The 14,488-nt window shown below is 37.8% G+C and overlaps 2 protein-coding genes across 4 annotated transcripts in view; one reads left to right on the forward strand and one right to left on the reverse strand.

Moving 5' to 3' along the window:
• LOC136031762 (uncharacterized) overlaps positions 1–14,488 on the reverse strand; it is a 59,021-nt gene that overhangs the window by 24,678 nt on the left and 19,855 nt on the right. Inside the window, exon 1 of one of the 3 annotated variants that reach the window (XM_065711495.1) lies at positions 7,739–7,897. The exons of the other annotated variants lie outside the window; for them this stretch is intronic. The gene's annotated coding sequence lies outside the window, so the exon portion shown is untranslated. Of the gene's footprint in view, positions 1–7,738; positions 7,898–14,488 lie in introns of those variants that run through there. 3 annotated transcript variants of the gene reach the window in all.
• On the forward strand, positions 9,219–14,055 carry LOC136031761 (zinc finger MYM-type protein 1-like). Its single transcript, XM_065711493.1, has 2 exons — positions 9,219–9,790; positions 11,516–14,055. The coding sequence occupies exons 1-2, from the start codon at positions 9,683–9,685 to the stop codon at positions 13,862–13,864; spliced, it is 2,457 nt and encodes an 818-aa protein (XP_065567565.1). The 5' UTR covers positions 9,219–9,682; the 3' UTR covers positions 13,865–14,055.

Raw genomic sequence — 14,488 nt, forward strand, 5'->3', positions numbered from 1 at the left:
GGAGTTGCATAAGGATACAAAACAGTTTTAATCATATTAAAAATGTACTGTGCGTAAATCTGAAAAAAAAACCACGTTAAGTTTCCAAGTGCAGTCAATCCTTGATGCAAAATCTGTTTCATCCAAATATATGCGCCTAACGTGTCATCTCTTTTTTTTAACATAAAATAGTTTCACTTCGAATATTGACCTGAAATAACTCATCCTGGATTAAAACCTACTCAAGATCTGACAGAAACTAACATCTTAGTACTATATCATTCAGATATGAAACAGCTCTTGGAGAAAATACAGTCATCTCACTTATTCAACTTAAGCATGAACTCTTAACGAGGATTAAATAAAAGAAAAACACATTTCTTCAACTGAAAGTAAGGAGCAACATTAAAGCTGAAAACGAACAGAAATTGTTGCGTATATGGGGAGGGTCAACCCCTTGTCAATACCTGGCTTTTCACACTAAAGTTCGGGTTCTGTTCTAATTCTTTAAGAATGACTCCTGAATCACAAAGGCCGTTTAATTAGATTAAATAGCTCTTTTAAAAATACTAAAAAAAAACTTTAGCATAAAATGTGAAGTATAGATGAGGCACGATCCCTCTAATATACGTAATAATTTCTATTCATTTTAAGTTTTAATGTTGATCCTTGCTTTCAGTTGAAAAAAAATGTTTTTATTTAATTTTTGATCGTTTTTTTTTAATAATACTGAAAAACTTGGCTCCCCTACCATTCATAAGAAATTTCCTTCCCCATGAAAAATTCTACCGTGGAAAGATCCACCTACATACTCCCCCCCGAAAATCCTCCCTAAAACGTATGAATACTTCCCAATAACAAATACTAAATGTAAAACTTGCAGTCCTCTCCCTGGGGACTGTAGGGTTAAAGTCATCCTCAAAGACATAGTTATTAGATTTTTCGAGTATGTTGATCAAAATGACTGTCTCAAAATTTTTATAGGGTGACTTTGGGGGAAAAAATTAGCGAGGAAGGGGGACTAGCTACCCTCCAGAATTTTTGGTCACTTATGTCTCTAGAACTTTTGATTTCCGATTAAAGGAGACCTTTGATATCTTCTATGATCGCTGGCTCGAAATGATCACCCCTGTGAAAGAAGAAATAAATAAAAGTAAAAATAAACACGTATTCATGATATTTCTTCTGAAAAAAATGCAAAATTTTAAGTTCTTATACATTTCTGCAATCTGATGGGGCGATTTTCATTAAGATCACTTGATTTTTGAGGGAGTTTTCCCCCTTTTTCGAAAATTGGCCAAATTTTCCCGAGTTTGTAACTTTTGATAGGTACCATTAAATTCGATTAATTCTACATATTTTGAATAAGTATCAAAATTCGATTCTTTTGATGCATCTATTGTTATCAAGACTCTATTTCTTAAAGTTTCGAATACTATTGAGCCGTGTTGCTCCGTACTTGCAGTTCGGTACCACGAACTGTTTGAAAAAAACAAGATTTTCTCAGAAGAACATTGACAAGACGTTCATATGAAATATAGCCTACATGTTGGACCTATCAGAGGAACAAATGAGAACTTCCTAGGAACTATAGCCATTCAGCTCTTTATCAATGGTGGATCATGATCAAAATCTTTATGGAGGGGGATGAGGTAACGAGATCACCACTAATTGACCAAATTGAAAAGCTCATTTAAGAAATAGAGTAAAAAAACAGAAAAAACATAGAATGAGAACGCCAGAACAAATGTTGCCCCCCAAGACTCTGCTGTAGATACGCCTTTGCTAAAGAGGTGGATAGCTGCAGTTCCTGGGGGGTTCTCATTGGGCCCTCTGACAGACTCAACAGGTAGTCCCAATTTCATATATAGATGTTAGTTTCTGCCAGGGGCTAGTTTCTTTTCAGGGGTCCCAGTCCCTCTGGATTTGCCAGTGCTCTGTAGACTTGAGCATGAACTCCACTATTTTTATTAGAGAAAGTAGAATATTCGTTCAAAGTGTTCAGGTGCTCATCTCATCTACAAAATACACAACAATCAACAAAAATCAACAAGCATGATCTACAAAATACACCTTTAATGTATTTTCTCTTTTTGGACATTATATAGTTTCACTCCGAGTATTGGCCTAGTGTTGCTTATCCTGGCTTGGCAGCCAAGCCATGATCTGGCCTACATCCCATTTCTTAGTTCTAGTTGTATGTTAAAATCAAGAAAAGCCCCTAATTATTCATAAATGTTAGCTTACTTTAACAAGCGTTACTATGGTATTTGACACTAAAACTTCAATGTTGGCATTCCATTCAAACAAAAAATGAAGTCAACGGTCGTAGAGTTTGTTAAAAGATCTTCTTGAGATCTTCCATTTGAGGTCAATTACCTCAGACAACAGATCAAGAGTCCCATATATGTATGAAATCTCTGTGTTAGCCGTAGTAGAAAAACCAGCAAAAAGTCTCCAAATCAGTCGTTTGTGATTAGTGTTAGGCAAAGCTAGCCGAGGTACAATATTTCCTACAGGGATCATATGTATCATACAGCAGGAGGGGCGACGCCATTGAAAAGTCCTCTCATAATAAATCGATGGCGTGGCCCCTTGCATTTAACAGCATTTCCACAGGTCCAGCGGATACATTTACTGACTGATTGTATGAACTAAGTGTTCAATTATACCATTACACCGTGGTATTTCAAAGACAGGGACGGCTAGATCGCGATACTATTGAGGACTAGAACATAATTGGTCAAGTAAGTGACACAAAAAAAAAATCTCTTTTATCAATATTGATCTCTGCAGTCCTATTCTTATGACGAGGGTCACTATGAGAATGTATCTGATTTATTTTCAAGCTATCCTATAGCCGTAACTAATAAAGAAAAGCTAAAAGTTAAGAATTATGCATTTTTTTCGTGAGTTTTATGTTTAACATTTACAACAAGCGTGGAAAATTGAAATGGCAAGAATGGGTCTTGATAAGTCTATTCAGCACTAATTCGTCCCAACACCAAGTCTATACCAGCACCAATTTTATCCGATACAAGTCTATGTCGGCACTGAATAGTCTATTGTCTGCTAGTACTTTGTCTTTAAATTTACCGCCAGATTCTTCACACAAATAGAAAAAAAATACTATTCAAAGCTTCTATCTTTTCTCATTAAAATAAATCACACCTCTAACTTTTGCTGTGACTGGTCAGTCATGAAATAGCACGAATATTAACACAGTCCAGTTCACAAAATTACGCACGGCATATTGTTGACGCTACTGTCAGGCTTGATTTTATTTTTGTGTAAGTACAGCTGTAATGTGACTTGGACTAAACATTGAATTTTGCCCCAATTCCTTAAGAACAACTCCTGAAACACAAGGGTCGTTTGATTAGAACAATAGGAAGCTTTTTTTAAAGTACTAAAAAAAACTTTACCGTAAACAGCGAGGTGTTGAGGAGGTGGCAATCTCCTTCATACACATGATAATTTCTGTTCGTTTTAAGTTTTATTGTTGCTCCTTACTTTTAGTTGAAAAAACTTGTTTTTTAAAATTTATTTATTCATAGATATGGCATGGCCTGTCGATGTCACTCTTATGATCTTCATTGATCTGGTGGAGTGACTTGTAGGACTGGAAAAATGAACAAGGACAAAGTACTAGGAATGATCTCTTGTTGAACCCAAAGTAAATAGAATCTTTAAAAATCACATCACATTATCTCATTCCACTTAGCTACCATTCTCGTTCTTTACTAGAGAGAAAGTAGAGGCTCTATGTAAATGGTGACATAAATCAACGGTAGAAATTATGATGGCTCAATTAATTTTTCTAGAGCTTTGCACCCCACCTACAGGTTTGTGAAGGAATGATAGGGGTAACGGTCTCATTACTATCGAGTTTTCCCAAAATAATCTTAAAATCATGAAGCGACTGTAAACTATAAAAGTCTCAAAATTGGCACTAAAAGCCAAAAGAAAACTGTAGGGCTTTCATCATTTGTTGACACAATTCTATAATTGATATATATTGTTGATGTTAATATATATGATATATATTGATATGTTATATATATATGGGCAGCCCAGTTAACTTTCACAGTGTGGTTGTGGAATTTCTTCGCAGCAGCTGTTTGACCACTCACAGGCAGCTTGCAGCGGATCAGGACAGTATACAACTGCGAGTACAAGACAGGAAAATCGTCTATAGAGAAAGGTCAGCTTGCATTCAGCTCATATCACTTCATGACAAGTATCCGTTGGTTGGCTAAACAGCTAGCAGAGTATGTCCTGCTAAAAGTACAAGCCAACGCCTCCACCGCAGCACCGCAGGCCTTGATCACGTCTTGTATTTTAAAAGTTTGTATAACCGTTTATACGGCCAGTTTCACCGGTAACGTCCCAGCATTCAGTAACAGCTGCAATCGAGCAGCTAGTCTGTTTGATAATAACTTCTAGCTCGTCTACCTTGTTCTTTGGAGACCTTGTGTTACATAGCAAGATATTAGGCAATTGTGTCTTTGCTGGAAATACTTCAGGTTACAGGTAAGGTGGGTCGGAAGCAATCATTATGACTGGTTCCTCTATGGTAAAAGTGGAAGTGGAATCTCTACGGGGGTGTAGATTAAATTGTCGCTAGCATTTGAGGTCCCCTGATTCCATGAGGCTCTGTGCTCTGTGCTCTTCACTCTGTGCTCTGTAATCTTTACGGGAATTAAGAAGCACTGGTTTCGCCACCCATCTCTTTCCCCTCACTATCTACATCTAGACTTTGGCGTCAAGCAGGCTATGCCATCTGTTGGGCTATTGAATAGGTTGGCTTTGAGTAGTTTAACGAAGATAAGTGTTGCTACGACCAAGCAAAATGAGTTGGCCTTATCTTATGTGGCTTTTTCGTTTCGGGTCATTGACATTTTTGGGGGGCTTGTTGGTGCGTTTAGGTTTATTCTACAGTTGATTCAAGCATCTTCCAGACAGCAAGGAAGGCGTTGATCCCCGCTCAACTGATCCCCACAGTTGAAGGGATCTTGATCCTGGCAGGTATACTAGTGCTTGCGGCAGGTAGTCAATCTCCTTTGGCTTCCTAAATCAGTGAATCGACACTAAATCAACTTCTTATGCAGAGGGTCACTCTAGGAGAATGTATATGATTTATTTCCAAGCCATCCTATAGTTACAACTAATGGAGAAAAGATAAAGCTTAAGAATTATCCATGTTCTTTTTATTCTTATGTTGCACATGTACTACAAGCGTGGAAAATTGAAATGGCAAGAACGGTATTCGAAAAAGTCTATTTCCCCAGCACTAGTCTATATCAACACTAATACTTCCAATACAAGTCTATATCAGTGTCTGCATTTGCTGCCGGATTAATCATACAGATAGGGAAACCACCATTCAAAGTTTATATCTTTCCTCATTCAAAACAATCACACCTCTAACCTTCGCTCTGATTGGTCTGTCTTAAAAATTAAGCACGAAAGTTGAACACATTCCAACTCAGTAAATTACGCACGGTGCATTTAATGGTGCTGTTGTCGGGCTTGATTTTATCGAGCCCGACTTGATAAAGCCCAACTTTAATTGTTAGTTTTATCGACAATGCAATTAACATTGTTGTCTTGTTGGATATAACGGAAATTTGGTCAATATTTCAAGAACTGTGGCTGTATTAGGTGTAAAAGCTCCTAAAAGCGGCATACAACTTCCCTTCTTGCTCTTATTTACTCCAACAGTGATCCTTTTCTACCTTAATATCTATCTTAAGTTTATCAAAGCTTACCTAGTATGAAGATCCTATTGCACCCTTTCAAACTAACATATTCATAGAAATGAAACTATGCTTCTTGGAGAGAAGAAAACGAGCAAGCTTCCAACTATTTTGGAAAGGTTCTATGCGGAAAACTGGTTCTTAGAAATTCAAGCTTTGATAAGCCTTTCAAATGGAAAACAGAAAGCAATGGAGTTTATTTCTGGCCCTACGCTTGCCACAATGAGTTTGTTTCTTGCCTTACGCTTGCCACAATAAGCTTAATAAACGTGTAGCTTTATGCAAGGGCTTTATTGCATTTATTGCATTTTGTTGTAGCTTTATTGTATACAATAAGCTACATACAATAGCTTATTGTATGTAGCTTTATTGCATTTTGTAGTAGTTCTGCAGGAGCCGAAAAAGACTTATTCAAATTCAAATTTAACAACCCACTGCTGTTGAACGCTTATGTTTTTTCATCAAAAATTCTCACAAAACAAAGTCTGGTTCTATTTCAGTATCAATATTTTGGATATGAGAAGAAATTATTAAAACAGAAGTCAATTCAAGGAAAATAAAATTATTTCCAAAAGGACACATAAAGCAATAATGTTCAGAATTTGTCAATTATCTGGCAAATAAATAATATAAGCTTTCCAAACAAGGGAAGGGCTAAGACAAAATAAGAACACTACTAATTAAAGAAAGGTATGTATGTATGCTGTAGATATCCCAATTTAGAAAAAATAAAGTTAATCAGTGTCTAGTCTTAGCTTTGAGAAAAAGTCAATATAATAATTTTCTAGCATAATATAATTCAACCACAGGCTTTTGTGAGGGGGACCTCACAGCCCGAGCCTGTAAAGATTTCAAGCTCCTACATACGAAAATGTGGAACTTCAGTATTTTTTTTTACCGAAGAAAGATAACAAATGTGTTTGTAGTTTTTTGTTTTTTCCCTCAGAGGCGATCGTCTTTAACTAGTGGTCCTAAAAAGTAGGGAGAGGGCTCATTTGATAGAAAATCAAAAGTTCTGGTGCCATTTTGAGTGACCAAAAAGATTGAGTGGCTACTAGCTTCTCTCCCACATCTTTTTCCTCAAAAGTTATACGATCAAAATCTTGATCCAGCATAGTTGAAAGGTCCAATAGCTGTGCCTTTGGGGATGACATGAGCCTCTCCCCATAGTCCCTGGAGAAAGGGCTCAAAATTACGCAATTCGCTCATCGTTATTTGACCGTTGCCAAGTTGCATATGTAATACCTGTTATTGGGAAATATACAGAAATTTTATAGAGTTGGTTTCTTTGGGGATATATTTTCTACGGAGAGAATTTTCAGTAGAGAGGAAAACTGTGAGGAACATTTTCAGGAAACAGTTGAAACAGGGAAGGGGGTACCTGGCTTGATTTGAAAAATGGTTAGAGCTTTAATTTAAAAAAATAAGTTTTTCAACTGAAAGTAAGTAACAACACTAAAACTTAAACGTAACAGAAATTATCCCGTATATGATGGGGGGCCCCTTCCTCAAACCACACTCTTTACGCTAAAGTTAGACTTTATGTCCCAATTATTGAAGAAAATCTGCTCAAACATAAGGGCCGTTGAATTCAAATGAAATATATCGTTACAGAACTTCAAGACTTTAACATAAAGAACGAGAGTTGATGAAAGGGTTGCCCCCCTTATATATGAAATTTTGTTTTTATAGTTTTAATGTTGCTCATTCCTCTCAGTTGAAAAAATTGTTGTTTTTTTAATATACAAAAGCGCAGATTCACCAGCTCCTTAGGTAGCAAAAGCTGGCCTTATCGATTTTTTTCACCTCCCTCCATTGCCTTCATTCGCTACGGTTTGCAACCCAGGCCCCCAGCCGCAGCAACTTCGCTCTTGGTTCGCTCGGTAAGTCCGTGCGAGGGTTCTCACTCAACTTTTCTGGCAAACTATCATTGAGAATAACGCCATATGCCTGTTTTCTTCTCATCTTACGTAATACAAAACGTACATAATTTACGCTACCTTGAAAGTGTTTAGAATTGTAAATATTCCAACAAAGGTATCATCCTTGGTTATAGGTCTATCATTTCTCATCACAACTACAACATATTCAAGCATGCATACTACTACAACAAGTTGTAACTCTTTTTGTTTTTTTATTTTTTTTGGCCAGTATTATGCTCCAGATCTGAGACTCTTTGGCAGGCTTAACAAATCTTACGATTTTTCAAAGGAAGTTGCGTCATAAAACCAACAGAGAGGTGATTAAAAAAAGTAATAAAAAGGTGATAAAATCAATTTGTTTACAATATATTTCTGAGTGAATGGCTTTTTTAAATGCATTGAAATTATTTTCAAGGTGCTTATTAATTATACGGAATACGCACAAGAAGTGAAGTTGGGTTAATCCTAATGAAATATACCTAAATATGATGAAAATATTGAAAGCAGGCCTCCCAGAACCAAGGGAGCCGACAGAAAGTTTTCCAGGGGGGCCAGACGCCAAAATAGCAGTGGCGGTTGGGTATCAGGGAATATATTTCAGATATTTTTTTTCGTAGGAATAAATTTATTTTTAAACACTTTTAGGAAAAACTCTCAAATAAGAAAAGCAATTAAATTGCATGCAAAATGAAACAAATGCTAGAAATTTTAAACGACAAGGATTCCTGACAAAAGGACCAATTTATTTAATCAATAATATACCTAATTAATATGCATTTAATCTTAAAAGAAAATTAAACTCAAACCAAAATTACAGAACGATTTATTGCTTCCGTATATTATAACGGAAGTATACTTATCTTTATGCAATTTCCTGCGCCTTAGAATAGTTTATAGAAGAAGTAGATATACTCAAAACCAGGTTTTGATTTTATAACGGCCACTAAAAATGCACCTCTTTCCTAACAGGACAATTTTCCCCCTCGCACTTAAATCCCTTATATATTCAGACGTTTAAAAAATATAGAATAGTGAAAGAAAAACAGAATTTAAACTTATTAACCAATTCCCAAATTGACCCTCTTTCTTTTTATTGTCCTATTCAACTGAATAAAATGAACAGGTTCAAAAAAGATTTCATCACAAGAGAATCTTATTAAATAGTTTGTGATAAAAACTGGAAGTAAAAAGTGACTTGGACCAATATTCACCAAAACTAAAAACGGAATTATCGAGGGATAGTTCCCCTCAAAAACTACCCCTCATAGAAAATACCCCCTCCCCCAAAAAATACCCCCATAAAAAGTACATCCTTGCTGAAAGGAAACTATTCCCAATTTTTTCTTCCCCTCGGAAAGCACCCCCTCCCCCCGTGAAAAACTGTTCTAGGCACTTATCCCCACAGACAATACCCTTCAGAAAACTCCCCCACAGAAAACAAACCCAAGTAATATCCCCCCCGCAGAAAATACCTCCCTGTAAAATATCCCCCGGAAATATGCTGAAAGGACAAAGTGCATGCAGTGGCGCCATTTGGGGGGGGCAGGGGGGGGGGCCATGGCCCCCCCCTGATTTCTGGAGGGGCCCAATTTCAACCACGTAATTCTTTGTTTATTCGTCCTTGTTCTACTTTTTTCTCTTTTTTTTTTACCGTATTTCTACTGTGAATTATTACTAAATAGCAAATTCAAGATACTCGACGATTATTGCATTTCAAGAAAGTATCCTGTTTTTGCCGTTCTCTCTAATTAATTTATGGTCACCCTTTTGGCAGGGGTTTGTAAAGTAAAGTCCTTCCTGGGCTCGGGTGCTTCTGTGACATTGAAGTCTCTCCAGTGATTAATGAATCCCGTCAGTCGGCACATTTATGTGTAGGCTAACATCTGGAAATTTCTGGAAAAACAATCTGGAAATTGGGTATCCAGACCAGGGTTTGTATTTAGTTTCTCGTTACCCTTCATCAAATAAAGAACCGTGAAACAGTGTTAAGTTGTGTTCAAGTTCAAATCGGATTATTGAAACATGAGTTCATCCGGTGCGAGTGGTGCAAAAAAAAGGAAAATAAAAGCCCAAAGGAAAGAAGAAGAAATAAAGATGCAACGACGATTGGCTTCGTTTTTCAAACCGACTGTAAGTAAATCTACCACATTTTAAATTTTGTCCTATTGCGTCAGGAAGTACCGATCTCGCGGAATTGCCAGAAATCCGGATCCACCCCAAGTCCCCCACAGTGCCCCCATAGAGGAGGGGGTCTTCCCCCTCCTCTACACCATTCTCTTCATGCTAAAGTTTTTCAGCATTTGTAAAAAAGTTACTTACTGTTTTAATAAAACGCCCTTTGTGTTTGAGGAGTCATTTTTAAAGAATTGGGACAAAATTTAAACTTTAGGATAAAGAGCGCAGTGTTGAGGAGGAGGCAACCCCCCTCGTATATGTAATAATTCTTGTTATTTTTAAGTTTTAATAATGCTCCTTAATTTCAGTTGAAAAACTGTTTTTCTATTTAATTTCTGATCATTTTTTAAATAAAGCCAGGAAGTCTGGCTTCACCTCCACGGAGAAATCCCCCTTGGAAACATCCTCTGAACAATACAATCCTGGTTAAAATTTACTGGGACAATTACCCTTAACACTTCCAAGCGTGAAATTGAGCCAGTAAATAGAAAGCAAGATATATAAAGAAATTTTGTATAGGAATTTTGTACTAAAAAAAAAATTAGCGTAAAGAGCGAGGTATTGACGAAAGGGTGAACCTTCTCATATGTAATAATTTCTTTTCGTTTTAAGTTTCAATCCTGCTCCTTACTTTGAGTTGAAGAAACTTTTTTTTCATTTAATTTCTTATTCTTTTTTTAATAATGCTTGGAAATCCAGTGCCCCCTTGATCGAAAATTCAGCTCCCCTATGAAAAGTTTCTCCATGGAAAGATCCTCCTACATAACCTCCTCTGCTCGAGCTGCCCCCCCACCAGAAAAAAACTGAAAATGTTTGTATACTTCGCAATTACCTATACTATTTATAAAAAAAAACTATTTATAAAAAAGGGCAAAGTCCACAAATTGAACACCTTCCCCCAGAGACTTTGGACAATTAAGGCATCTTTAAAGACATATTTATTAAATTTTTAAATATATTAAACAAAATGGCTGTTTCAAAATTTTGATCAGGTGACTTAGGGTAAAAAGAGGGTGGGATGGGGCCTAGTTGCTCTCCAAATTTTTTTCATTTGAAAAAGGGCACTAGAACTTTTAATTTACCTTTGAATGAGCCCTCTTGCGATATTCTAGGACAACTGGGTCAATACGATCACCCCTGGAAAAAAAATAACACGCGTCCTTGATCTTTCTTCTGGCAAGAAAATCCAAAATTCGTCATTTTAGCAGATAGGAGCTTGAAACTCCTGCAGTAAAGTTCAGTGATGCGCTGAATTAAATGGTGATATTTTTGTTAAGGTTATATTACTTTCAGGGGGGGGGGGTGTTTTCCCCTTTTTTCGGACATAAGACAAATTTTCTCAGGCTCGTAACTTTTGATGGGTAAAACTAAATTTGATACAACTTATATATTTGAAATTAGCGTACAAATCTGATTCTTTTGATGCATCTATAGGTATCAAAATTCCGTGTTTTAGAGTTTCGGTTACTATTGAGCCGTGTCGCTTTTTTACTTGAAGTTCGTTACCACGAACTAATTGATTATAGCTTCGTAGTTGAATTGATTATGTTTTTTGTTGTTGCTTGCTCTAAATTTTGTGTTGTTTTCTATGTTAATTATGTACAATTCACGTCCTGGTAAAAGAAGTAACTGGGACATCACTTTTAATTTGTTTTTAATTAAAACTTGATTACTCTGTAGGATAGTGATGCTGGGACGTCAAGGGACAACCCATCGGCAACCGAGGTTTTACCGAGAAACGAGCAGACCCTGGACGTGAGACTCATTTCTGAGGAGACAAACCTGCGCGAACCACAAACGGAGGAAATGGCTTCCAGAACGATCAGCACCGATTTGTCCGTGAACCCGTATGATAACCCCTGCCAACCAGTTTTGACTGACTATCCCGCCACTACCATCGGGAATCGCAAACGAAAATTTAACAGCTCCTATTTCTTGAAATACCCATGGCTCGAATATTCGAAAGAACAGGACTCGGTGTTCTGTTTCAATTGCCGACATTTCAGTGGATCCTCGCTAAGATCAGGCGAAAGGTATGGAGCTAGAGCATTCATTGATATAGGATTTAGAAAGTGGAAAGACATTTCTGAACTGATACGGCAGCACGAAAACAGCGACCGACACAAAGCATGTACCATTTCTTTGACTCAGTTTAAAGCTATTGAGACGGAGGCGGCCGAATCTGTTGCGTCATGCCTCTCCAAAGAACGCGAAAAAGAAATACTAGAGAATAGACAGTACGTAAAAGCTCTACTAAAAACTACAGCATTACTTGGACGGCAAGGTCTTGCGTTTCGTGGCCATGATGAAGGGGAGTCTAGTGCCAATCAAGGGAATTTCGTAGAGACAGTACATCTTTTAACAGAAATCAACCCTGACTTGATGAAAAACTCTCGTAAGGCCTATGGCCATTACATGTCACACGAGTACCAAAACGACTACATTGAGGTCATAGGAAATGAAATCAAAAGTTCTATCGCGAAAGAAGTCAGAGAAGCAAAATATTTTGCCGTTCTTGTTGACGAGACAAAAGACCTCTCGAAAAAGGAACAACTCGCGATCTTAGTGCGCTATGTTCATGACCTGAAAATCAAAGAAAGGGCCATAGGTTGCTACCACATGCGCAAGGTTGACGCTGAGAGTTTGGCCGACTTCATTTACAACGAAATAAAGGGTATCGGCCTTGACTGGTCAAAGTGTGTTGGACAGTGCTATGACGGGGCCAGTGTAATGAGCGGACACTTTTCAGGAGTACAGGCCCGTCTCCGGGAAAAAGCACCACAAGCGGTGTACACACACTGTCATTCCCATAGACTTAACCTTGTCATTGGCGATTGTATGCAGAAAATACAAAGAATTTCATCAGTATTTTCAGTTTTGCAAACAGTTTACAGTTTCGTCTCCAACAGCAACACTCGATACCAGTTGTTCGTCGAAGCCCAGAAAACTGCCAATGTGCCTGTGCTAACGCTTGAAAGGACAGTAGTGACACGTTGGTCTTACTGGTATAGATCAGTGGCTAAGATCCTGGTTAGATATGACTGCATACTCGCAGTTCTGTCAGTAGTTCAAGAATCTTCTGACAGGGAGGCAGCGGCAGAAGCTACGGGCCTTAAGAACCAGCTAGAGTCGTTTCCCTTCATATTCAGTTTGCATGTCATTCACGAAGTTCTTGCAGTGATAAACCCTCTTTCTGAACAACTACAGGCAGCAGATCTGGTCATCTCAGAAGCTTGCACTTTGATCAGTGCAACAAAGAACGAACTGAGGAAAATGCGTGATGACGAGTATTTTCGTGTCCTATACGGCAAGTCTAAAGAGATGGCCATTAATGTCGGAGCTGATCTGTCGGAAACAAGTGCTCTCTCTTCAGCCATACCTGTTAAATCAAAACGAGTTCAGAAGATATCCGGAAGACTAAGAGACTATTTGACGACAACAACAATTGGAAAGCACAACATTGACTCCGAAAGCACAACAACGGAAGACAAAATGCGGAGAGAGTTCTACGAGGTTTTGGACAGAGTGTTAAATGAGTTTGAAGAGCGTTTTTCTGTCCAACTGCCAGTGCTAGAAGCCACACGTTGCCTTAACCCCAAATCCACAGATTTTATGGACTCAGATTTACTTTTTGTGATCGCGACATACTTCGATCAGGCGGGAATCGATACTATGCAGCTGAAGTGTCAAGCTTTAATAGCTCGTGCATTTGTGTCGCAGCTTCTACAGAAACCGGCAAATGCTTTAGATGTCTTCGAACAACTCGGAGGATTGAAAGAAGCTTATTCTGAGCTTCTTAAGGTCGTCAGGGTAGTCCTCACACTCCCGCTCACAACGTGCTCAAATGAACGTTTTTTCTCTGTGTTGACCTTTGTGAAGGACTACCTCCGGACAACGATGGAAAACGAGCGACTTTCGCATTTGCTGCTTATATTCTCTGAGAAAGCTGCAGTGAAGGAGCTCAATTTTGAGAAGCTTGTCGACGACTTCGCAAAAATGAAGCAAAGGAGATATCCATTGCTGAAGTAACTGTACGTAAGTTTCTGATTTATACAGTAAATGTTCTATTTTGGTACTGTTTTTGGTCCCTAAATAAGCTGCAAAATATGAACCCCAAAGGTAGTACGGTACCTAAAGGCATGTTCGAAAATTTTAAAATTTTTAAGGCTGGATGGGGGCCCAAAATCGATTTTTGGCCCCCCCCTAAGGTTTTCTGAAATGGCGCCACTGAGTGCATGTGTTTGTGTGAATGTTTATAAAAATTAATATTTGAAAAGATTAAAAATATAATGAAATCTGGAAAAGAAAAATTATTAAGGATAGTATACATTTACGAGATCTTTTCTCCTCCTATATTCATTGAATTGAGGCATCTTTGTGCCTATTTGGCATCAAACCTTATCATTTTAAGAAATTTGTAAATTAATAAATAACCAGATGCGATTGGGGCCAGTTCAATCCTGGCTAATCAAAAATGGTTTAATATTTAAAACTGAGGGAAATGGGAACCATCCCTCATCACTGAGAAATTCACAAAAAAATCCATTAGTTGGGACCATGCAAATATATATCCTACACACGGTGGTCGGCGTCTACCCTCTTGCCCCAGAAAAAAAAACCCATCCAGAAAATAGTGCCTCGTAAAATACCTCA

Source organism: Artemia franciscana, chromosome 10 (genome assembly GCF_032884065.1).
Source record: "Artemia franciscana chromosome 10, ASM3288406v1, whole genome shotgun sequence".
Classification (NCBI taxonomy): Eukaryota; Metazoa; Arthropoda; class Branchiopoda; order Anostraca; family Artemiidae; genus Artemia; species Artemia franciscana.

Excerpts from the sequence above, each read along its gene's own strand:
- LOC136031761 (XM_065711493.1), top strand. The coding sequence starts at position 9,683 with ATGAGTTCATCCGGTGCGAGTGGTGCAAAAAAAAGGAAAATAAAAGCC. Across the intron at positions 9,791-11,515 it reads CTTCGTTTTTCAAACCGACT|GATAGTGATGCTGGGACGTC; the intron begins GTAAGTAAATCT and ends ATTACTCTGTAG.